The following is a 26,762-nucleotide window of genomic DNA, read 5'->3' as shown; positions in this document are numbered from 1 at the left end:
TTTAATTTTTTTTTTTTTTTATCATTCCATTTGGGCTGTGGGGGTGCTTAATGTCTGAAGGAGTCGACTGAAGGCTTCTTGTCCTCTGCAAAAGCATGCAATTGGTCCACTGATGGATACATCTTGATATTTGTCTAGTCTAGTGTGTTCATTAGATGGGTGAAATCCTCTTTCAGTGCCTCTGTGCCTGTTTTCGTAGGCAGTTAGCCTCTGGCCACGCTTCTAGGCCTCTTTTCTTTTGGAAAGAATGATAAAAAAAAAAAAGATTATATATATATTTATTTATTTACTATTCGACTAAGAGGTTGGTTAGTCGACTACGGCTCCTTTCGACCGATTAATCGACTAATAGGGGTCAGCCCTAGTCTCTACTAATTATGTGCAGGTGTACTATATCCGCTCAATCAGCTAGTGTGTGTGTGTGTGTGTGTGTGAGAATGCTGTGCAGGTGTGCTACATCAGTCCTAATCCTCTACCCACGTGACGGATATATCTTCCCTCCCTTACATATCCCAACGAGGGGGGAGTAGATCTGTCACAGTATGTATGTACTGTGTGCATGTATGTTATGTATGTATGTACTCTGTGTACGTATGTTATGTATGTATATATGTATGTATGTGTACACACAGTACATACATACATATACATGCATAACATACGTGCACACAGTACATGCATACATATATACATGCATAACATACGTGCACACAGTACATGCATACATATGCAGCACGGTGGCACAGTGGTTAGCACTGCTGCCTCACAGCACGAAGGTCCTGGGTTTGAACCCCAGCAGGGGGCCTTTCTGTGTGGAGTTTGCATGTTCTCCCTGTGTTCGCGTGGGTTTCCTCTGGGTACTCCGGTTTCCTCCCACACCATAAAGACATACAGGCAGGGACTACAGATGGAAACTAGCTCATTAGCTAATTCTAGCACATTTATATTGATGTGGAAACTGAAGATGTTGATTATTGTGCACTGTCCCTGGGTAAAAAAATAAAAATAAAAATATTTAACTTAACATACATATACATAGGGACATGGCATGTAGAATTGCAACAGAAACACTGGCACATCTGCAGAGGGACAGATAATCAATGCCAACACATTACATGTAGAGGGAACTCTATGCAGGTGAACTGGAGCAACAAAGACACTACTCCCCGTCCCTGCAGGGCAGAACACACGCACACCATATGCATATCTACACAGTTTTTCTATGGTATATTGTGGGAGTGCAGGACGGATGAGACGGCAGACTGTGGTCGAGTTCTATACACGCATAAAATATGTATGAGCATTTTATTTTTTATTTATTTAACCAGGCAGGTAAATTAAGAACAAATTCCTATTTACAATGACTAGCGAGAGGACAAAAGGGCCTTTCAAAGGGTAACAGCCAGGGAAATGGGACAAAAATAAATAAAATTAAATAGAAAAGAGACAGAAGATACATACATCACAGAGGTAAGGGAAATAATTAAAACATACTATGTGTATTCTATTACCTCAGAACATCTTAGAAACATGTTGTTGTTGCTGAGGTCAGGTATCAGGCATTGACTTTAATTACTGTGGAAGACCAGTCGCACATAGCTTCAAAGCCCCAATCATTTCAATGTGGGGTTTACTATAATATTATTCATGAAGCATTTGATATAAGACATTTGTAACTTTCTTAACACATTATAAAAGAGAATATACCAGTATATTCTGTTTGACTATTGTTTACAGACATTAAACATTGTAAACAAACTATAAAATACATCAAACATAATTAAAAACGAATTTACAGGTGCTCAGTGAATCAGCAAGAGAATAAAAACAGCACAAGATTATTTTAATACATTTTTTATACATATTCTATACATTGTACATCAATGGGTATACATTTTTTTGACACTAATTTCCTGTGAAACAAAGTGCTTTTTCCCAAAACGCAGTGCAGTAAGTAATTAAAGGGCAGGGGTTTCTTGCCAGCTCAGTCCTATCTTATGCAAATGTTTCACCCTCCCCATCCAACTGTCTTTAGAAACCATAACAGCACAAAATAATAATTACAATGGAATTATCATCTTGTCATTCTCCATCTCTCTCTCTCTCTCTCTCTCTCTCTCTCTCTCTCTCTCTCTCTCTCTCTCTCTCTCTCTCTCTCTCTCTCTCTCTCTCTCTCTCTCTCTCTTTCTCTCTCTCAGGCTAAAGGGTGATCTTGCTTATAATTACAAGGGGCCCAGGACAAAGGATGACATCATAGAGTTTGCCAACAGGGTTGCAGGGTAAGTGGTGAAGTACTCTCTTTCGTCACAAAGGTCACTGCATGGTTCCCCCTCAGAACATGCCATCTTCTTCCACAGGATCAAACCTCTAAATGTTGATATGGACCGTAGCAAAATAAACATCGCTGTCACAGCACGTTGGGCTTCTGCCTCAGATCCTCTCTTCTTAGCCACGGTTATCAACTGAGCCTGACAGATCTGCCTCTCCTCGAGGCGGGGAAATCAAACCAGACCCATGACTGAAGATTTGATGAAAAGCTTGGCTAGAATTTTTGCCGAGGAGGACTGCAAGCTCTCGAAGCCACCACTAGGTGGTGCTGTGAACCTTCGAGATGTGGCGCAGCCAGAGAGAGCAGCATCCTTTATATCAGTGGTTCTCAACTGGTCTAGCCTCGGGACCCAACATTTTCCTTAGTCATTAAGTCGCGACCCAAAATTTTGAACCACTATGATTTATGTAAAAAAAAAAATATTTGCAGTAATACGCAATCTTTCAAAACATGAAATAAACACAAAAAAGTGCAACAAAAGTGCAACTATTGCTAAAAACCCAATGAAATAAAAGAATAATAAATAATATATGCTTCTTAGCAGATTTCTTAGCTCATCATAACAGACCTAAGTTTGGGGGAACTAATGGTAAGTGGCTGCTTTTTTATATAGCGCTTTTATCCAAAGCGCTTTACAATTTGTTACTCACATTTTACCCATTCACACACCGATGGCGGAGGCAACCATGCAAGGTGCCAACCTGCTCATCGGGAGCAATTAGGGGTTAAGTGTCTTGCTCAAGGACACATCGACACGCTGCCTGGGAGGAGCAGGAATCGAACCGGGAACCTCCGGATTGCCAGACGACTGCTCTACCTCCTGAGCCACTGTCGCCCCTAATGGGATAACTGGGGTTGCAACAAAAGTGCAACTATGGCTAAAAACCCAATGAAATTAAATAATAATAATAAATAATTATGCTTCTTAGCAGACTTCTTAGCTTAACATAACAGACCTAAGTTTGGGGGAACTAATGGGATAACTGGGATTGCAATAAAAGTGCAACTAGGGCTAAAAACCCAATGAAATAAAATAATAATAAATAATATGCTTCTTAGCAGATTTCTTAGCTTAACATAACAGACCTACGTTTGGGGGAACTAATGGGATAACTGGGGTTGCAACAAAAGTGCAACTAAGGGCTAAAAACACAATGAAATAAAATAATAATAATAATAATAATAAATAATATATCCTTCTTAGCAGACTTCTTAGCTTAACATGCAGGGAACTAATGGGATAACTGGGGATGATGTTTGCTCCTGACAAGAGTCTCAAAGTCTGGGGTGATGGTAGACAAAGCAACTCTGAGGTCATGCTCAATGTCCAATCTGTTCCCCCGCTTTGTCTTCAGCTGGACCAGAGCTGAGAAGCCACTTTCACAAAGATAGGTAGTGAACATTTTTTTTTATTTTTTTTTTACACGCACATCCGCGACCCACTCAAAATGGCCCCGCGACCCACTTTTGGGTCGCGACCCACCAGTTGAGAAACACTGCTTTATATAATGTCTTGTGAATGACCGTATTATTATGTCCTCCACCAGTATTGTGCTGCAAAAGCAATTCAAATGCAAAAAGGATTGTTTATAGGTGTTCGGGATAACAATTATCTCTGGAGAACCATTAAAACCATTATAAATATTTAATTTATCTCCCAAGTTTACAATAAAGTCAGAAAATAGCCTATACAATTGAGTACCTCAGAAAAGTCCATTTGAAGTTTTCAGAGGAGCAATGTTTTCAAACGTTATTATCTAAAGATGGTAAATTCGAGTCTTGATATATAATATCACATTATTTACACTCCAAGTGATTTGGATTAACTTCACAACTGCAAATACATGGGCTGTCCAAACATTTTTCAAAACGGACTTGGATATGGTTCTTCTGTGCGAGGGTTACCATCCCATAAGCAACCCCAACCCAACCCCCCCTCCCCCACACAGCCAGAAAATAGACAAAAACAACAATAGTAATAGTAATAATAATTATTCTGTGTCTTTTCCTGTTCTGTCTTCCAATTCTGTGTGCTTGTCCTCCAGACCAGCGGTCCGTGCGCTCCCCAGCAAGCAGATGTTTGACCACATGCTGAAGCGCCATGACGTGCTCTTTGTTTACGTCGGCGGAGAGTCTCCACTCAAGGTGACAGTAGGCGCCTCTTTTCACTCGCCAGTAGGGATTCCCAGACGTCGTGAATTAGGGTTGCCAACTTTTCAGGAATATTCAAAGGTGGAAACCTACCATTGGAATTAACGGGAATAAGAATGTAAATGTATAGGGGTTAATTACACAGGCTGTATTCACATTACCATGTCATATGCATATAGAGACGTAAGCCTTTTCTTTTCTTTTTTTGTACTTTATTTAAACTTTTGTCAATTGAAGGAGACCGTCCCGTCAAGTGTAAAAAAAATAATACCGTAAGTTAACAGTTAAAAAAAAAGAGAAGAGTTATACAGCTGAAGGAAAATATAAATACAGTAGTAGCAGCATCGTAAAATAGAACAGTATCAAGCAAAACAACTACAGGTTGTGGACGGCCATTGAGCTCAAATCTAGACCAAGAGAGACGAGGGAACTCCATTTTAGGTGAAGTTGCAAGCGATTCCATGATGCTGCTCCATCAGCACAAATGCTTCCATGCTTTTTTACCATCATGGGAATTTAGTTATGAGTTGAACTTTAATTACAATCAATATCTGAAATGAAAGAAGAGAACAAAAAACATTACTGTCTTCTACTATCATGCGCTCTTCCACTAAATTCTTCCTTGTCTACAGTATATTACTACCTATTATACTAATATGTCTATTACTATGCACTCGACACTGCAGCACCCAAGTTTCAGCACTGTTTGATGAACATTGTAACTCAGCTGAAAGAGTTGTACCCTTCCTGCTGACTTGTTGTACAGAACTTGTAAGTGGCTTTGGATAAAAGCGTCAGATAAATGACTAAATGTAAATGCAAATGTAATTAGTTGGCTCTTTTTACATTGTATTGTTTCATTGAATGACAAAAAAACATTCCCTATGATCCCTATGGGAAAAAAAAACCCTTTTCAACATGAATCTGTAAAATCTTAACTATAAAACTGTTAAATTGTCGTCTAAGGCTTCCATGTCCTCTCCTTGGACCTCCTCCCTGTCCTCACTCTGGACCTCCTCCATGTCCTCACTCTGGACCTACTCCCTGTCCTCACTCTGGACCTCCTCCATGTCCTCACTCTGGACCTCCATGTCCTCACTCTGGACCTCCTCCATGTCCTCACTCTGGACCTCCTCCATGTCCTCACTCTGGACCTCCTCCATGTCCTCACTCTGGACCTCCTCTGTGTCCTCACTCTGGACCTCCTCCATGTCCTCACTCTGGACCTCCATGTCCTCACTCTTCACATCTTGGACGTCAGACTCTGATTCCTGATCTTCATTGCGATAAGTGATCCGTGTATTTGAATGCACAGTGCAGTTCAACTGAACTTCCATTAAATGGGTATATTTATATTATAACTAAAATAGGCCACAAGCTTTATTATCTGCATTTTTTTTTAAATTAAATGTGTAAACAATTTCAAAAACGGATCTTAAATTCCCATAGAAAATGTTTGGGAAGTTTCCAACCCTTTTGCACAGGTCTTAACACAGTCACACCGCGCTTAGTTAAAGAGGTGTCCCTCCCATCTTCATATCCGCTCCCGATTTTCATCAGGAATTCACGCTTTGAGGCGTAGAATCTCATCTCTCGACGGGACAGATATTGAAACCGGAGCTACGGTCTCAAATCAAGGCCGCTGGCATTTAATAGCTCTTCTCGAGCGCAGTTCCTCTCTTTTTCTTATCCCTTTCCATTGTATTATTCAAGAATCTTCTTTGTAAAATCGAGTCACTGTCACCAACGGTGTCACATCACTTGCTTTTTATTTGAGAAAACCATTGTTGCTGTTGTTCGCCAGGAGTACGTCACTTATTTATAATACTCGGTAATGACACCGTCTTGACAGCCGCCCTGCTACATTAGGTTTTTATAGAGCTGTTCTTTAACCCTTTCACTACCACACTACAGAAAGTTAGCCTTTCACTACCACACTACAGACGGTTAACCGTGGTAGTGAAAGGGTTAACCTTCTGTAGTGTGGTTGTGAAAGGGTTAACCCTTTGGTAGTGTGGTTGTGAAAGGGTTAACCCTTTGGTAGTGTGGTAGTGAAAGGGTTAAAGCGCAGACATCATGTACGATGCCTTTTTTTCACAGGAGAAGTATATCGAGGTGGCCTCGGAGCTCATCGTCTACACGTACTTCTTCTCGGCTCCAGAAGACGTCTTACCGGAGGTACGGCAGGTGCACAATGTCAACTTTCTGTCCACTCTTTCAAAGTTATCTGATTTTTTTTAAATGTCAAGATGGATAATTGGATAGTTTAATCCACAGGACATTTTCATCAGACGCCGCGTTATGAAATTGTCGATGATGTGATGGATACTTTTCTAATACCAAGTGGTGTTTCAGGGCTTCCTAGCATCTCGGCTCGAGTCGAGGAGAGCGTTTAGACGTAAAAGGATAGACTTGACATTCTGGCTTTAGCATCGCGCTCTAAATGCCACACTGACACTGAAGCTTCCACGCTGGCTGTGTAGAATTACTTGGCACTGCCCACCATTTGCAGAATGGCCCACGGCCAATGTCCCTTATGCTTCAGGTGCACATAAATTAAGTGACTAAAGGGGATGATTTATGGAAGTTGCTTTTTGAATGATGTATTTTCTGTGTTATCACCAGTCTGTGACTTTGCCAGAGCTTCCGTCGGTCGTGGTCTTCAAGGACGGAGCCTACTTCACGTATGACGGTGAGTATTCAGTTGTTGTTAACAAACAAACAAACGTGTCTCTCTACCCTTTTCTCTGATAAATCATGCTTGTTTTCACGGAACAACATTTTCATCAATTGCGTTGACCCGAAAAAACCGATTCCAGGAAATTAGGCCATTCTAATTTGGGCATGGATAGACTGCCAGGTTGTCCACCGTTCCCCTTCTGCAGTATTTTTTCTCTCTCTCTCTCTCTCTCTCTCTCTCTCTCTCTCTCTCTCTCTCTCTCTCTCGTTTGTCTTTTCATCTCTCTCGCTGAGCCTTGTTTTCTCTGGCTTTGTTCTCGGAAGTTTTTCCATCTCAGCCGCTGCTCTTTCATCTCGTTCGCCACGCTGAGTCGTGTGGTGCCAGGCCCATCATGGAGCCGCCCGGGGCTCTGCCCACTATTGTCTGTGTGGTCGGGCGTGGTGATGTAGCGCTGGTTTTGTCCCCAGGGCTCTGCCCACTATTGTCTGTGCGGTCCGGGGGGGGGGGGTGATGTAGCGCTGGTTTTGTGGACGGCACTGCCTAGCGGGGGCGTGGGAGACTACATACACAGTAACCAAGACGACATGGGCAGTGTGAGCAAGACACTAAGGCGAGAAGTAGGGGTGGACGGTATAAACGGTATACGGTATAAACGGTATGAATTTGCTCTACGGTATGGATTTTGACTATACCGTATAACCGGTAGTGCAGCTCTAAAATAGCAATGACGTCATGTAACCACAGCGTGACTATTTCACTCGCATTTGCCCCTAAAAATAGATAGAATTAGTCATAGATAATAGATATGTGCGAACTGGAAAAAGTTATTTAGGAGGCTTCGCGCAGTGGGCGTGCCAGCCCCTCCCGCACGCATGTAAACACGGGTCTACTAGTAGTCTAGTGGGACGGGACGTCTCCCTGAGCTAACGTTAGCTTAGCTACCGTTACAAAATGACCCAGTCAACTATTCACTTTTAGTTTAATACATGATGAGGCATTGTCTAACCGAACGGTATCTAGTCGGCCAGCTACCGATAGCTCCTGACATCAACAAACGCTCCATCAAGTCTAGTAGAGAGTAGACGTGTATGATAGCTCCGTTAGCCGTTAGCTCACGTTAACGCAAGTTAGTTCACCGTTCAAAACGAAATGTCCCATTGAACTAAATAATTCACTGAGGCGTTGTATTAACGTTATATATCCGGCTAGCAGTAGCTACAGATAGCTCCTGATATCAATGTCTTATAACACTGATTCGATGCGTATTCGAGCTGAGGGCTTGCTAACGTTATAGTACCAATACAATAGGGTCCAGGTGCAGCGCCGGAGAATCCTGGCCGTAGCTCTGCTCGAGGCTACTCGAGTATAGGTCCAGGTGCAGCTCCGGAGAATCCTGGCCGTAGCTGGAGGCTACTAGAGTACACACAGACAGTGGAGCTTGTTGCGTGGTGGCGATGTCTCGCAGATAATACAAGTACAAGTCTAATTATATAATATATATATTTTATAAAAAAAAAAAAAAATTATATAAAATAAAAAAAAAAGATTATCAAAAACGATGATACCGTGATATATACCGTTACCGTCTATGCTTCAAATTATACCGTGATATAAATTTTAGACCATACCGTCCACCCCCCGAAGTCGCCTTTTTGCTTTTTTTTCTCTCGACGATCAGCAGAGGGCGCTGTTGGCCCCCAATGAGTTAACATGTCTTATTTCAAACTAGTTGCAATAAAATATCGAAATCAGACAATTAGTTGTTTATTTTACTTAATTTTGTCTGATTGTGTCCATAAATTACAATACAGAACTTTGAGGGCGTTTTCTCAAACTAGTTTTTTTGCACTTTACTTACACACAAAGACATGGAACTCCATTTCCCTAGGACCTACACACACCAAACTTTCCACATTTCTTACCATCCATATCCTGCTTCTAATTACAGAAGGGTTTGTTGATATATCATTCATAGCCGGGTTTATAGTACATTTTATACCAAAACTAGGCGAAAATAAAAAAGATTATGACAGTAGACAGTATTTCCTGATGTATGGGCTGATAAGAGGACATAGCCACAATCCCGTCTGGAAAAAGATTAGTTTTGAATGTATCAACAAAATGAAAAGTTTTTGAATCTGGCATTATCCATGTTGGTGATTCGTGTCTTGGCGATATATGCATATATAGGTAAACATAACATTCAGAAAACTTGCAATATATTTTTTCTTAGTTTATATGTACATAACAAACTGGGAACGTTTCATAGTGATATCTATTCAAATATTTGTTTTGCCTATTAGGGGGTACTGTCTTGCCTTAACCCCTAATTTCTCCCGATGAGCTGGTCGGCACCTTGCATGGTTTCCTCTGCCGTCGGTGTGTGAGTGAAGGCATTTATATAGCACTTTCATCCAAAGTGCTTTACAATTATTTTGTCCCTCACATTCACCCACCATTTACCATTTTTTACCATTTACAGACACAACATGAGTCTCCAATCAGACGAGCCCTGGCAAGGCAGGGTGATGACTACGGTTTTGCGTTTTGGAGGAGCTGCTTTTTCTTTTGCATTTTATTGCGGCTCTCTAGATTGTCAGAATTCAACATTTTCCCATCTAAAAGGGAAATGCGTTTGCAGTGTTTATAAAAAATAATGCAATAATGAAACGCACACAGTAGGAAAAAAGCGACAATACACGATGCATCATCATACATCAACTATAGAGCAACCATGGGCTACTGAACAGGCTGTAAAACGGAGTTACATTAACGACCATAAAGAGCTTAAGTACTGCCGTCACTAGATACTAAGTACTGAGTGTCTATGACCACATCAGCACAGTCTCTGGGCTAGATCCACAAAGAATGGATTGCACGGAGCAAGTTGCACTCTTACTTACAATTCATTATGATCCGAATAAACTAAAACTAAACTAAACCGTGCAGATTGATTGATTGAATGACAATTTTATTAACAGATTGCAGAATGAGTAAAGTGAGTGAGGTAAGAAACTCATCAAGGCTTATGTTATAATCGTAGAAATGTAATCACAAGAAGCGGGGGATAAAACGAATCAATATGTTTTTTTAAGTAAGTACAAATAAAATAATCAAATAAAGAAGAAACGCAAAACACAATATATGGACAAATTGCAAAGGTTCAAATTAACCTTAAGGTTCAATCTGCCAGAAATACAAAAGTAAATTAAGTGAAAACAAACACAATTAGTCCCTGTTTCCTATATGGCTGGTTTTAAAGCTTCTTTTCGTTTTAAAAACGGCTAGTGAGGTTGAGCAGGTGTAGGTTGAGCTGTCTACCAGGTGTAGGTTGAACTGTCTTCCAGGTGTAGGTTGAGCAGTTTACCAGGTGTAGGTGGAGCTGTCTACCAGGTGTAGGTGGAGCTGTCTACCAGGTGTAGGTGTAGCTGTCTACCAGGTGTAGGTGTAGCTGTCTACCAGGTGTAGGTTGAGCTGTCTACCAGGTGTAGGTTGAACTGTCTACCAGGTGTAGGTTGACCTGTCTACCAGGTGTAGGTGGAGCTGTCTACCAGGTGTAGGTGGAGCTGTCTACCAGGTGTAGGTGTAGCGTCTACCAGGTGTAGGTGGAGCTGTCTACCAGGTGTAGGTGGAGCTGTCTACCAGGTGTAGGTGGAGCTGTCTACCAGGTGTAGGTGGAGCTGTCTACCAGGTGTAGGTGGAGCTGTCTACCAGGTGTAGGTTGAACTGTCTACCAGGTGTAGGTGGAGCTGTCTACCAGGTGTAGGTGGAGCTGTCTACCAGGTGTAGGTGGAGCTGTCTACCAGGTGTAGGTTGAACTGTCTTCCAGGTGTAGGTGGAGCAGTTTACCAGGTGTAGGTTGAGCTGTCTACCAGGTGTAGGTGGAGCTGTCTACCAGGTGTAGGTTGAACTGTCTACCAGGTGTAGGTGGAGCTGTCTACTAGAGCCATATGAAATCCGTTTAATTTTTTTCCAAATTCCATTTAATTTTTTTCCAAATTCCGTTTTTTCCGTTTTTTTTATTATAGAATTCTGTATTTTGCTTTGTACGCTCATTTTACCATCAGAAATAGTGTCTAATAAGTGGGAATGAATAAATGTCCACAATTTAATAAGATATAACAGTCCATTTAATAGGGCCGTCTTAAATACTTTGAAGCTTTGTTCGATGGGCATGGGATTCGAATATGAAAATAAAATTTGATTATTATTAAAAAAAAAAAAAAAATTATATATATTTTTGCAAAATCAACTCTGCCTCTCTTTGTTAACTACAACAAGCAATGCTGTTTGTTATTTAAGATGAGGTCGGACTCGGCACTGACAGATTTGTGTTCATTGTGCTGCTTTTATAAAGCCTCAAATGACGGCTTACAATATTTCATGAAAGCAAAGTGTTTTGTTTGTCTAAGATTTTAAAAGGTTTAAACTTTACAGCACTGACAAAGTTGAACAAAGTGCTGTACAAGTCCCACAACATAAAAAAAAAAATTAAAAAAAAAAAAAAAAAAAAAAAAAAAAATTTTTTTTATATAGTGGATTCCATTTTTATTGCTCAATTCCGCGATTCCGTCCGCGATTCCGTGATCGCGGATTCCATATGGCTCTACTGTCTACCAGGTGTAGGTTGAACTGTCTACCAGGTGTAGGTTGAGCAGTTTACCAGGTGTAGGTTGAGCAGTTTACCAGGTGTAGGTTGAGCTGTCTTCCAGGTGTAGGTTACATTTACATTTAGTCATTTAGCTGACGCTTTTATCCAAAGCGACTTACATGTTCTGTACGACAAGCCATCAGGAAGGGCACAACTCTATCAGCTGAGCAACAATGTTCATCAAAGTGTTGAGTGCTACAGTGTAGGTTAGTTTATTAGGACAAGTGCATGACAGTACGGTTACTAGTTAGGGTTAGATTTTTTTAATTTTTTTTTAAATTCAGATAATGGTTGAAGAAGTGCGTCTTTAGTCGACGGCGAAAGATTGGACGTGTTTCGGCTGTCCTAACTGGGGTGGGTAGTTCATTCCACCATTGTGGGGCAAGGACTGAGAATAGGCGACTTCTCTTTGATGACCCTCCCGGAGCTTGGATAGGAGTAGGTCTGAGGCGGCCAGAAGATGCAGAGCGTAGGTTGAGCTGCTGTAGGTTGAGCTGTCTTCCAGGTGTAGGTGGAGCTGTCTACCAGGTGTAGGTTGAACTGTCTTCCAGGTGTAGGTGTAGCTGTCTACCAGGTGTAGGTGTAGCTGTTTACCAGGTGTAGGTTGAGCTGTCTACCAGGTGTAGGTGGAGCAGTTTACCAGGTGTAGGTTGAGCTGTCTACCAGGTGTAGGTGTAGCTGTTTACCAGGTGTAGGTTGAGCTGTCTACCAGGTGTAGGTGTAGCTGTTTACCAGGTGTAGGTGTAGCTGTCTACCAGGTGTAGATTGAGCTGTTTACCAGGTGTAGGTTGAGCTGTCTACCAGGTGTAGGTGGAGCTGTCTACCAGGTGTAGGTTGAACTGTCTACCAGGTGTAGGTGGAGCTGTCTACCAGGTGTAGGTGGAGCTGTCTACCAGGTGTAGGTGTAGCTGTCTACCAGGTGTAGATTGAGCTGTTTACCAGGTGTAGGTTGAGCTGTCTACCAGGTGTAGGTGTAGCTGTTTACCAGGTGTAGGTTGAGCTGTCTACCAGGTGTAGGTTGAGCTGTCGTTCCACAGTTGTACACCTCTATATTTAAGTGAATACTGCTCCTTGTTGTTATGATTGAAAGCGTAGATTGTTTGATTGTCTCGCTTGGTGAGATTAAATAGAGGAATTCTTACAGAAATATTGTGGGAAACATTCAGGCAAATTGCTGTTCTAAAATTTCACAGTAAAAATACATGTTTGTAGGATGTTATTATAAAATCTTTAATATTTAAAATTAAGATGCCGATGGTTCCCTGGACTTTGAAAAACCTGACTACCTAATCTATTCTCTAGATGGATACATTACTTGGATCTTTCTTAATTAAAACTGTTTTAAATCGGAATATACTGTATGTATGTATATATATATATATGTATAATGTATATAATATACTAATGTATATAATATACTGTAAATGTGTTTACTCCGGTGTTTACATATTACCAGCGTAAACTAACCTTTTACAGCCACAAAATGCAAGAGATGCAATTTAAAACTGTTATTTAAATGTTGTCTGGTGTTAGTTCTTGTATCGAATCAATCAACTAGACTAGAGAATAAATACACATCTTAGTTGTATCTTATTTCCTATTTTTGATGGTGGTGCTATGCATTTATTCATGTTTGTATCACTCATTAGGCCGTCAAAGGTAGAATCTATAACGGCATCAAGCAAATACCTCTAGGCAAAACGGCCTGCTTGGTATCGCACTTTTTTAAATACATTTTTTCTACACTTTTAATGTTTACGTGTGTGTTGGAGTTCAGTGGAGATACAGGAGGGCTTGCTATTGCAGGCCACACCTCAGCTTCTGTCAAGAGAGCTGTGGATACATTTAAAAGCTTATATTGACGATTTTGCTCCACAGACACACAAAGAGACTTTGATGAACTTGACAGAATATGCCGTACCTTGCATATTCATTTAGCACATAGACAACATTTTAGTAAAACGAATAGATTCTTAAATCAACTCCAAATGTGATGTTTTGAGCATCGACTGCAAATTAAGAAAAACAAACAAACTTTATTATTGCAGCGGGAATAATTCAATAATATTGCTAATCATATTGTGACGAAATTATGATACTGTTGCATGCAATTCTGTCATCTAAATGAATGACAACAACCACATATATTTAACATTTGTTGTTAATAATAATAATAATAATAATAATAATTCATTTAATTTATATAGCCCTTCTCAATGACCCGAAGTCGCTGACAATAGTCAGGAGCAAAGTAAAAACAAAGAAACAAAAACAAAGAAACAACAAAGAAACAAAAACAAAAGGAACATGAGACCATGGGGGGAACAGGGTTGGTTTAATATCACACTTTACACTATCAAGAAGTTCACTGCAATGAATTGGATTAATTACTGTATTTTTTAGGGGTGTAACAATGCATTGATACATTGCAATGCATCGATCCTAAGATCGAATCGTGGTCAAGAGATTTCATGATGCATTGAATCGTTGCCTCAAGAATCGTAATCGAATCGTTGTGGGGTCAAATATTTACACCCAAAGAAGTTTACCAACATGACTGATGATAAGAACCCAGGTTAGACTTCACAGTGATCTGCTCTATCAGTGATTCCCGCAGAAATGAAATATACTTTGGGGGAACGACTCGGTGCCCCCCCCCATGAAACATTTAGAGATCATTTTCTTCTTCAAATCCTGTATTCTAGTGAATTTTCATAGTAACACTGCACTTCAGACAACCTACAACTGGTGATGGTGTCTAGGTCTTCCAAGTGTTAAACAGCTGAGAGCAGTCACTGCTGTTTTTTGTGGTCTTCTTTCATACACACATCTTACCAAGTGTGTATTAACATCCTCACAAACCAACAAAGAACATGATCTATATCAAATTTAAGACAGAAAACTCCACACTGGTATCTGATCGTACATTTTTTATGTTTCTTTTTACTCACTGAGCACTCATTGCCACCAATGAAAATGCAAATGAGTGCTCACTGAGTTAAAAAAAAAACAAAAAAAACACATTATACTTTGGGGGGAGCCATTATACTTTGGGACCCCCCCAAAGTATTAACATGCAGCGGGAATCACTTGCTCTATGCCCCCTTCTTGTACAGAGAGGCCAAGCTTGGTCGGTTGACTCCCTTGATTGTGTTGCAAATTCTGTGTATCCTGGAGATCCTATTCAGATTTACTGTGCTCTTGTTCCCAAACCAGTGTAGGACAACAGTATATCAGAATTCTTCCAATGAATGTTTAAAAAAAACAATGTTTTAAAATATATCTGTCTACATGGGAAAAACAGCTCTGTTTTGACAGGGAGAAGAGCTGCTATTGACCCTTTTAGAATACTTTTTTCACTCCAGCAGAAGTTTGTATCTAATGAATGGAATGATCATTGCATTTATAATTTTATATAGTGCTTTTCTAGATACTCAAAATACTTTACAATGTAGGGTGGAAATTGCCTCCTTCAACAATGCCCATTCCAGATATTAAGACATTAAGGTTATTATATTGATTTAATCTGTGCATCTCTACATTAATTTAATTCATTTTGAATACATTTTCAACCCAAAAAATATTATCGAACATTTATATTTACCTGTGTTTTATTTCCCCCCATGAAACCACATTGAAATCTAGCAGTGCACTTGACCAGGGTCTTTTTTAGAGCATTTTCTTATAACAATCTTAGTACTTCTGAATTAAACTCTTCTTCTTTTGTACTTCCATCACACTAGACGCTTTGGAACATTTAACTGTACTTCCATCACACTAGGAACATTTAACTGTACTTCCATCACACTAGACGCTTTGGATCATTTAACTGTACTTCCATCACACTAGACTCTTTGGAACATTTAACTGTACTTCCATCACACTAGACGCTTTGGAACATTTAACTGTACTTCCATCACACTAGACGCTTTGGAACATTTACCTGTACTTCCATCAGACTAGATGCTTTGGAAAATGTAACTGTACTTCCATCAGACTAGATGCTTTGGAAAATGTAACTGTACTTCCATCAGACTAGATGCTTTGGAACATTTAACCGCCACCATTGAAATGTTCCAAAGCATCAACGCAGCAATTTCTTAATCAACCATTTGATGCAATCGATTCAGTCGATAAGTCAGCGCAGCAGCGTGAGCTCTCCGTGTTCCTCCATGATATCCTGGATGTCCGCCCCGCTAAGGGCCTCGGCCCGGATGCAGAAGCGGAAGAACAGAGCGTCCAGACACAGCGCCAGCACGAAGGGCCCCCAGTAGTGGTTGTTGGCGAGGTTGGGCGCACGGTGCAGGGCCCGCAGCACAAAGTCCAGCCCCAGGCCTCCCTCGCCCGTCCGCCAGCTCACGTCGGTCAGCTCCACTTGGCCGTTGTGGAATGGCACCTTCTGGCGCCAGAAGTGGAGCAGCCGGGAGTCGCCGCAGCACACGCTGATGACAAACACCCCGCACTCCAGAGAGTCCTTCAGCACCCTGATGCGCAGTGTGTTCTGAATGGCTAGCATTGCCATGGCAACAACAGCATAGTTCACTCGGCTCAAAAGATTGAGAGCGCTGGTGGCGAGGGGAGATGAGTAACACGAGGGTGTCCTTTCCTTACAATGTGGATTGCTCACCTTACATTAAATCCACTATCGTTCCTTTCTGGCTGGAAGAACAACAACAGAATTTAAATAATAATAAGTACATATTAAAAAAATAACATTTTAAACTATCGTATTTCATGTCACTCCATAGACAGCTTATATAGAACACTGGTTGCTTTCTCCAGTCTGCCGCTTTTCCCTCTAGTCCATCGTGTCTAGTTCCCTGCTATTTGTGTTCTCCTGTGTTGCACAGAGAATTGGTCTCGCAGCATGACGTCCACTGAGCGGATGTAGCGCTCCGACTGATCAACAGCTCAGATAGAGAAGGTCAAAAGTTCTTTACAGTTCTTTCTCATGCTGATCACGCTTTGCATGATGGTTTCCTGGAAAGTAACCCACACGTTTTTTTTTTTTTTTTTTTTTACAGCTCTGAGGCGTATTTGCATTGATCACGAGGACCGATAATAACGAACGTCGATCGACTCGGGACAATTATTCAAACATATGCATGAGATATGCATATTCTTTGCATTTATATTTTGGTCAACTGTATGGCCAAATTCCACAGGTCGGCCTCGTTCAGCAGGTCGGCCTCGTTCAGCAGGTCGGCCTCGTTCAGCAGGTCGGCCTCGTTCAGCAGGTCTGCCTCGTTCAGCAGGTCTGCCTCGTTCAGCAGGTCTGCCTCGTTCAGCAGGTCTGCCTCGTTCAGCAGGTCTGCCTCGTTCAGCAGGTCTGCCTCGTTCAGCAGGTCTGCCTCGTTCAGCAGGTCTGCCTCGTTCAGCAGGTCTGCCTCGTTCAGCAGGTCTGCCTCGTTCAGCAGGTCTGCCTCGTTCAGCAGGTCTGCCTCGTTCAGCAGGTCTGCCTCGTTCAGCAGGTATGCCTCCTGCTTTGTGTAAATTTGACATACAGTAATGCCGCCGGGCGTCGATGGATTGTTATCACACCGTGCAAACGGCACCGTCCATTTCGGAGTGTCCTCTGAGAACCCGGCGCAGTGCGGTGGCTCATGCATATTTAAACGGCATGCGCGCCCCATATGCAGACTTCTACAAAGCTGTACCCCCAAGTTTTGTGATGCTACAGACGCGGCGGCATGCAAATACAGGTCCGGGAGGACTGCTGCTGCAACGGCCCAATTGTTTTCTTTCCACTGTTGCAGAAGTAATCTGCCTCTGTGTGCCGAGAGCTAACGGATGACGGCGTGCTAGCTCTGTAATGTGAATATTATGACCTCCAACAGAGGAGCCGTCCTCGGCTTAGCAGTCAGGGAAGGACTTTAGTTTGCTCATGTTACTTGCATCTGGAGCTCCCGTTCCGAGGCTTTCTCGTTAATACACTGCATAAGGCCCGTGCATATGAGGTCATTTGAGACTTTCTATGGAGCCATTCAGTGGTTTATGGTTTGGCATCGCCGCCCAGTCGCATAAGGGTTATATTACTGCCAATGGCTGCCGTGAGGCAGGATTTGTTTTGCATATGTTTGTAGAGCGAGGCCCTTCAGTGACAGGCTGATTAACTCTCACTGTGCTGTAAACGTGCCGGCTAGATAAGATGACATTTCTGAAGGCGGCGATACGCGGTAGTGTAAATTAAACAGACGGTGTTGTCCTCAGCAGGGCTAGTGATGGGCAAACTGAACAAAATCAACGTGGGTAACTTACAGCGATGGGCTGTGCCATGAAAAATACTGTTGTGTGAAACATGTTGTCCTCTCAACATGTCACCTGTGTATGGCTGTTGAAAGGGACATATTTGAGTCCTTTTCAACAAGTTAATGTAGGACTTTGATCTACCCTAAACAATTTTCACATTCAGATCAAACTTTCAGACTAGAAGATCGAGCTCCAGCAATAGCATAGCAGAACTTGCTGTACTACTTTTTTTTTTTTTTTGACCTTTTTCCCCCTTCTTTTTCCTCCGATTTTCTCCCATCCCAATGTTAGTCGTTATGCCAATTCCCAATCCCCTTCCTGGTTGCTGCGCACTTACCCCCCACAGTCGGTCTGGGAGAGTGGAGGCTATCACGTGCTTCCTCCGACACACGTCTAGCCAATCAACCGCTTCTTTTAACCTGGCAGCGCGGACTCTCACTGAGAGGGCGTAGCGTGTGGAAGGATCACACTATCCCACTTAGATCCTATCCGCGCTTAGCAGGCGCCCCGACCGAACTGTAGGAGTCGCTGTTTACAACGACCCGGACCCACCCCGCCAGCTTCTCCCACCCTCTAATACTGCCAATTGTATTAGTGTGAACGGCCAGCCAAGCTGGTGACAACCCCGGAGCTGTGAGCTGGCGAATCCAGCGTCTCCGGGGTTGGTGACGAACGCAATCTCCGCTACGCCACCTGACCGCCCGAACTTGCTGTACTTCTGATGATTTCTTCTACCTAATGTCTGCGTCGGACATATGTCTCTGAATGTCCTCCTAGAGGTTCTCACCAGGATGCGCATTACACGCTGCTTTGTTCACTACCAAGGCGAGGGTCTGTATCCTAACACTAGGGCTGGGTATTGTTAGAAAATGTTCAATACCTTGGCCACTAGTACTACAGATACCTGGAATTAAATACAGATACCAAAATAATACTTTCCTTTCCCTTACATTGCTGTGTTATGTGCGTTGCATGTGCTGTGAGCCAATTGGAGGCTTTGTTACATTTTGGATGATTTTGGATTGTGGTTGAACAGAAGGAACAAACATTATTGGCTCTCTGACACTGATGAGATAAACTACTTAGGTATCGAAATGTGTTATGACACAGTGACAATTTCAATACCACAGCATTTTAGCAATTTGATAGATTCCATAAAAGTATCAAATTTCGATACCCAGCCCTACTTGCACGATAATGTTACCCAGAGATTTGGTGTAGAGGGAGAAGAGGAGGGGTCCAAGGACCGAGCCCTGGGGGACACCCGTCCGAAGGGGGTGGGGGGCCGACAGGGTCCCTCTCCATGATACTTGGTAGGAGCGGTCGTCGAGGTAGGATATCAGCCATGCCAGCGCAGAGCCAGCCACTCCCATTCCTGCAAGGGATGCGAGAAGGATCTGATGGTTGACTCTGTCGAAGGCTGCCTGTAGGGGGTGGAGGGGGGGTGAGGAGGGAGGACATGGTGGTGTACAGTTTGCGAAGGTTCTTAGCCGGGGCCTCGATCTTATGGTGAAAGAAAGAAGCTTTGGCAGTAGTGATGGTTTTGGAGAAAGCTAACAAGAGGTTGTGATAGGTGGTGATGTCACCAGTGAGGCGTGACTTTCTATACTTCCTCTCGACCGCTCGAGGACCTGTATTTCTTCTCTCACTGCATCCGACAGCCATGGACTTGGTGGGGAACGGTGGGCAGGCCAGGAGACAGAGCTTGTCAAAGGAGGTTGAGAGGGCTGAGAGGAGGGTGGAGGTTGCTCAAAGGTAGAGCGGATAGGATGTCTGAGGAGAGGGTGGAGGGGGATAGGGAGTGCAGGTCTGCGGTTTGGGTGGATGGTTTGGGGTTGAGCATAAGAGTTAGTGAGAAGGATATGAAGAAGTGGTTAGATAAATGGAGGGGAATTACCTGGGAGGCATGCCAGTGGGAGTGAGGTCAAACGATTGTACGAGAGAGACCACTGTGTCTGACTGAGACGAGTCAGGCAGGTTACAATCACCCATTAGAAGGAGGGGAGTACCATCTTCTGGGAAAGAGCTTAGAAGCATGTCCAGCTCGTCTGGGAAGTGATCGAGGGGACCTGGAGGGTGATGGATAGTAACGATGGTGAGATTGAGTGGAGTGGATACTGCAGGATATTTGAGAGAGGAGAGTGATGGAGCTGGAAGTGATATTGAGTTTGTAGACCATGAGGGAGAGGTCAAAAGACCAGTGCCTCCACCACGTCTGGTGGGTCGTGGTGTGTGAGAGAAGTTATAGTTTGTAGGCTGCCGGTGTTGTTGAATTATCTGGCGTTATCCAGGTTTCAGTAAGAGCCAGAAGCTGGAGGTTTTGACTACGGGCATAGGCAGTAATGAAGTCTGCTTTCCTGCACGGCGAGACCTACAGTACGTGCAGCTGGCCAAAAGATTTAACCGGTTGTCGGGTGACGCCGACAACGTGTAGTTATGACAGTCTGAGAAAAGAGCCATACTTGAAGCATATCTGGGCCTTGAGACTCCACAAGCCTAACATTCCAGTGTATGCGTTCTTTTGTTTGCGAGGAGAGAAGAATACGCTGTCCTTGATGAATAACTAGCTAACGTCTGCTTGCTACTTGAGCCTCTGCTGCCTCCCTCCTCCCGCTTTCCAGTTTATTTTTGTGCCACTACGACCTTCCCCTTCTCCTTCTGGTTCGCTCACTATTTGCATTGTCTTCCGAGGTCTTCTACGTCAGTAACCTTCCTCCTTGAAATGTGTCAGGGAGTTTCTTCGCTGGCGGGGGGGACGTTACTTTTTGACACGCAGTCATCCTCCCTACACCCACTTGTCAGGTTTTATCTTCCTCTCTACAACCCCACCCACCCACCCCCCCTCGCTCCTCTTCTCCTGCTGCGTGAACTCGGGGGCTGACAGGATCCTGGAGGGGGCGGGGTTGAAGATCGCAGGGCTGGCACCCGGGAAGAGCAACGTTCTTGTTTTGTTTCAAGGTGATTGAGGCCCAGTTGGCATGAAGGTCTGTTTAGGTTGTTCAGTCCCAGCATGGGGCATCGCACCCTCCCATTTTCTCCTCACCTCACCTCTCCTCTCTCGCCTCCTCCCATTGCTCTCTCTCTCTCTCTGCTAGAGGAGAAAGAATGCCCAGCAGCTGGCTGCTGTCTATAACGCCAGAACATCTGTGGAGAGAGTGAACTTTCTGGAATGTCTGCCCACATGGCTGACTCAGCTCTCTTTAACAAAAACATTTGTCTTTTTACACTAACACGTCGGCGGCAGCGAGCGGCTCGCTCTGCATTCAGTTGTGTTTTAATATTACTATAGGTTCTAACCTGGGGGGAGGGGGGGTTGACCGAGCGTGTTCCAGGTCAAGGGTTGTCATGTTAAACGCTGTGTGTGTACCTGCCTGCCAGCTCCTTGGCGATTTAAGGATCATATTAAAAATCATCAGTGCTATTGTAATTCCTGTTTTGGTAGCAGAGGGAGGTCATGTTACCCTATTAGCATGCCAGGGAGTCTGGAATTACTTTTGACATCAATTATCCCATGGCCGCTGTTATGCCGGGGAAGGTGGTTTGGTTTATTCTGACGCTGTTCGCCACACCGACCCGGTAGCTTGAGGACACTTTCCAGATGTTGGGACATAAACAACATGTGGTTCACTAGTCATTCCGACGCCAGCACTGGATTCTACATTGATTGCTTTTCTAATGCATCTGGCGAGTCATGCATTCTCAGTCAAATCGGAAAGATCTGCCAAGACCTTTTCCTGAATATGAATCAAACATTCCCTTTCCTTTACATAATTTACATATTTTTTTCCTTTCTGTCCCCCCTCCCGTCCCAAAGACAGAAATACAAAGAGATCCTCTTAACGAGGTCAGGTGAGCTTTAGGGTATTCCGCCAGATATCGCAGACCGAAATAGATCACATTTACACCACTTGGAAAATTACAGGCTGTAGATTTCACTGGCTGTAGATTTCTAATGTCTTTGAAACTGTTTGCCGTAACCGGCTCCTCCCAACATGCATTCCAGCATGTCTGCTCTGACCCTCTCCTTTTTCAGGTGACCTCTGTCGATGTGCGCTCATTTCTGTATTCCCTCAGAACGCACATATATCACCAGTAAACAGTGTGACCTTCTCTTTACAAGCCGGCCATCAATACGCAGCGGAGCCGCGCTTTTAATGTGGGAGGTTGTACGCTGAATGCCGATGGGCTGTTTTTGTGTCTCTTCACTAAGATAATGCGCTTCTGTTGCAGAGTACGAGGACGGCAGCTTGTCATCCTGGGTGAATAAGGAGCGGTTTCAAGGATACCTTCAGATCGATGGCTTCACGCTTTACGAGCTGGGAGAAACAGGTACAGTGGGCGTGAAGGGTGTCGTCATTTTAGGGCAGGGATCAGGTTTCGCTGCCAGTAGACGTTTGAGTCCCAAACCTTTTAAAGGAGCTATAGATTACATCCGGCCACTAGATGTCGCACACCAGCGTGTCATTTATCCAGTCGGGTGCATTCCACGTGGGGAAATGGGAAGTAGGGAGGGGATACATGCATGCAACATGTAAACAACAACATTATTATTTTTTATTATTATAAATTAATTAATCAATAATATTTTTTGGGGGGGGAGCAATACTATTTAAAAGCTTGCTCTACATGCACATTTGATCTATAGCACCTTTAAATATTGATTTCCGATTCCATGTACCGAACTGATCAAATATAGCTGAATGGTATAGACTGAGACCATTCATTTCACGTCACTGGACAAAAATGATTGAGATCAGACCATTTCTTTCCTCATGTAGAGATATCTTAACATGCTTCTAAGTGTCAGAAATACAGGAAATTATGTCGCTTTGCTTTTGTTATTGGACATGTTTTTTCAATGCCATTTGTATCGGATCTTTGTATCATGGAAAGTCTCCGATATCCAATACTAGCATTGGTATCGGGTGCATCCGTTATCCACGGCCCTTACCCCTCACCCCATAAATACTTGTTCCCTCAAATATTTATTATATATTTTATTTTTATTTATATTATATATATAAAAAATTCAATCATTTTGAGCACTGATACTGTGTTGCTTATGGTGCTGGTTGTCAATTCTCTGGTGCACTTGCCCTTCAGTTTGATTGTATAGGCAACCAGACAACACAAATGCCTTGAATTTTGCCTTATTCAGTCTAAATCAAGGCCAGAACATTTCAAAGAAAAGTTAATTGTACTGCTACTACTATACATCCTGTACTATACATTTTTTATTTAGTCAACACTTTCTAACCTTTGAAACATGGCCTGCAGTAATTCCTCATGAGCCACTCTTGGCCACCAGGGGGCAGAGTGGCACTCTCATCAGAACAACAGAGGAACAAACCACACAGGCCTGAATAACACACTCCCCCTTAAAGTTGTGTAATGGCCGTTTCTTTATGGACCCATTTGTCATGTTATGGGGTGTTGGGTTCTGAGCGCCAGCAAAATGGGCCCTCGACCAGTGAGTAACCACTCAGTTCCCTCCTAACCCAGAGAGAGAGAGAGAGAGAGAGAGAGAGAGAGACTTAAGTTCTGTTGAATGAAATAAAACTCACCGTAGGTGCCTTCCCTTTACTTTCCCCTCCTGAGAGGTGATCCGTCTCCCCTCACAGCTCTTCATCCCCTGCCATTGTCTTCCCCTCCTCATTTACTTTAGTTTACTTTCACTTTCTTTTCTGTGTGTGTGCGTGTGAATTGTAAATTCTCATTTCTGCCACCGCAGGCAAATTGGTGGCGATTGCAGTCATCGACGAGAAGGACCCGACGGAGGAGAGCAGCAGGTACACAGAAAGCCTGGCGGCCACTTATATTAATGACTTAATGCACGTACCTATGGTAACCTCTGCCGTGGCATTTAGATGCCGAGGGGTGGGGGGGTTCAAATAAAGACGAAGCTTGCTGTTATTGTTTTTAGATCCTTGCTCGCTAAATTACACGCCTGGCATGAAGGGAGGGTAGTAGGCTCCGAAAAGCTTGTGTGCAGTTGCAGTTATTACACTCTTCTCGTTTTGTCGTTTTGCCTTTTTAGATTAAAGAGCCTGATTCAGAGGGTGGCGAAGGAACACCGGGAGCATTTTAACAGGTAAGGCACATGTATGCCGCAAGGTTAAAAGATGAATATCCATCGCACGCATTTATTCTGAGATGGTGCACTCGCTAGGGACCGCTGTCTGTCTGCTCACCAGCTCGTCGGGGCACGTCTTTTTATTAATTTATTTTCGCCGCCGTATCACTGGGATGGTAATTATGCAAAATGTCAGCTTCCAAATATAGACATTCCTCTGGAGCTGTCAGTCAAAGCTCAGTCGGTTGAACTTTGTTTTAATGAATGTTTTTTTTAAACTTGTTTTTTTTTCGGGACACTCACGACTCCAAACTACCCAGTCACAACAGGACATTGCCGGTTCGTATTAATTTCTGCGCTGTTCAATCAGGCGTTGTGGCAGAGAGGGATCGATTTCATCAATCTGAGATGATGATGATGATGATAATAATAATGACAACGGTGGTGGTGGTCAGCGGGGAGAGACGTTCAGTTTAGTCCGGAATGTTCAATATGGACAAAAGTCTCAAAACATTTCCCGACACTTATTACTTGGTTCATCAAGACGCTGCTGGTACATCTCAAATCTCTACGATCAAAGCGGCTCTACCCACCCCAGGCAGCCTCCCCTATTAGAACCGACTGAATTACACAGATCCCTATCACCAATTAGGCTGCTATCAGCCTTTTTAACCGTGCTATCTAGTGATATTTTTTTTTCTTCTTTCTTTGTGGTCCAACTCTTTGAGATTGTGGGCGAGAATCCCGGCTGAGATCAGAAACGCGTGGGCCCCCGCTGTGTGTTTTGACACACCTAAACGACGGTTGTAATTATGTCACGCCCCTGTTTGGCGGAGGAGGCGGCCGTGCGGAGCCGGCGGAGCGGAGCAGATGACTGTCATTGGAACGAGCGAAGCGTAATGAAGGCTGTGGCATTCAGCGCACTCTCCTCCGTCCACTCCGCAGTGACAGAACCATAAATCCAATCTCGGCCCCAGATCTTGAGAGGGGACTACCCGTGGAGGTGTGTGTGTGTGTGTGTGAAGACGGGTGAGTGGGTGTACGACGTATATCTTTTGAGGTTTCAATTCCGTACCAGTGGCTTTGTGTTTGTTATTACGTGCGGGTTCCTGCACACTAGAAAGCTGAGAAGAGACGAAGATGAAGACGAGGGGGTTGGAGATGTTCCTAGAAACGTTGGAACCGGTTCCAGAGCGGAATCTTCGCACCTACAGTGACATAACTTAGTGTTTTCACAGGGTGTTCTTTTATGTCTCTCTATGTACAGCAGGGGTGTCAAACTCATTTTCACAGAGGGCCACATCAGCATTATGGTTGCCCTCAAAGGGCCAAAGACCGTATAAATGTTAATGTAATGTAAAATAAATGTCACAGTCAAGAGGGGCTGTTTCTTGCCTCCCACAAGCCGGCTGCAATGTGGACTAAGTCATACATAGCACAAGTCCCCTCCGGTACTTGAGGTAACAGCAGTCGCATCTTTTCACCTGCGCAGCTCGATCTCTCAGTGGCGAGGAGTAACGCGCGGGAGGCTCACGCTGCCCCCGACACTTCCTGATTCTACTGCGCAGGCGCACCAACCGACCTGTAGGAGTCGCTGTCCACAACGCCCGATCCCCACCCATCAGTTTCCCACCCCCTAATACGGCCAATGTGTATTAGTATGAACGACCAGCTAAACTGAAAGCAATGTGGAGCGCTGGACTCTGGCGAGCCCAGCGCCTCTGCATTCGTGGCGAGCGCCTTGCCCACTACGCCACGTAGCCGCCCGATACATTTAAAACATTGTTATGCATAATAATCATCTGTTCTGTGCGCAAGCGAGGGAACATGTATGCGCGTGCGCGTGGCGTCTGGGCAGTTCCCATATTACGACTGCACCACTGGTCAGGACTATTGTCTTTTACTATTATGCACTCGGCTACTAAGGAATCTACCATGCCTATATTATTACCTACTATGCACTCAAGACTTCAACACCGTTTGACGAACAATGTTATTTACCCTTAGCCGCCAGAGTTGTACCCTTCTTGCTGACTTGTTGTTTGGATAAAAGTGTCAAGCTAAATTACTAAATGTAGATGTAAGGATAAGTGCTCAGTGAAGAAACCAGATCCCACTGCCAAAAGAAGGTCTTAAGGCGAGACACTACAGGTGAATAGGGTAAAAAATTTAACTAATAGATATCACAATGAAACTTCCCCAGTTGATTACTTATATTAAGACAAGACTTTTTTGTATTACAAGTTTTCTGAAATTGTATGTTTAAATATGCAAATGAGGCATGATCTACTTAAATATGCAATAATTTGCATATAATTCCGGGACAGAAATCTGAACATTGGATAAAGCCATTTTCAAAATTATAGTTTCATTTTGTTGACATATTAGAGCCAAAGGTTATTACAGAGGGGATTTTGGATATCTCTTTTTATCACTCCATAAATCAGAAAATACTCCATTCAGTCCATTTTTATGGTAAAATTCCATATTTCGCCATGTTTTTAGGAATAAAATGTGATATAAATCAGGGTATGAATGCGATATCAACAAACCCTTCTGTAAATACCTTCAGAACATAGATATGAATAGAACTGGAAGGTTTGGTGTATGTGAGTGTTACTGAAGTGGA

At 43.3% G+C, this 26,762-nt stretch overlaps 1 protein-coding gene across 1 annotated transcript in view; it reads left to right on the top strand.

Moving 5' to 3' along the window:
• Window positions 1-26,762, top strand: part of tmx3b (thioredoxin related transmembrane protein 3b) — a 95,085-nt gene that overhangs the window by 24,482 nt on the left and 43,841 nt on the right. Inside the window, 7 exon segments of the mRNA XM_084325626.1 lie at window positions 2,199-2,279; window positions 4,375-4,474; window positions 6,581-6,658; window positions 7,106-7,172; window positions 22,291-22,389; window positions 23,792-23,849; window positions 24,098-24,151. Of these exon segments, the coding sequence (XP_084181752.1) occupies window positions 2,199-2,279; window positions 4,375-4,474; window positions 6,581-6,658; window positions 7,106-7,172; window positions 22,291-22,389; window positions 23,792-23,849; window positions 24,098-24,151 (537 nt within the window).

This window comes from Notolepis coatsorum, assembly GCF_963971535.1.
Source record: "Notolepis coatsorum genome assembly, chromosome: 12".
Classification (NCBI taxonomy): Eukaryota; Metazoa; Chordata; class Actinopteri; order Aulopiformes; family Paralepididae; genus Notolepis; species Notolepis coatsorum.
This window is presented reverse-complemented; position numbering and strand designations above follow the sequence as displayed.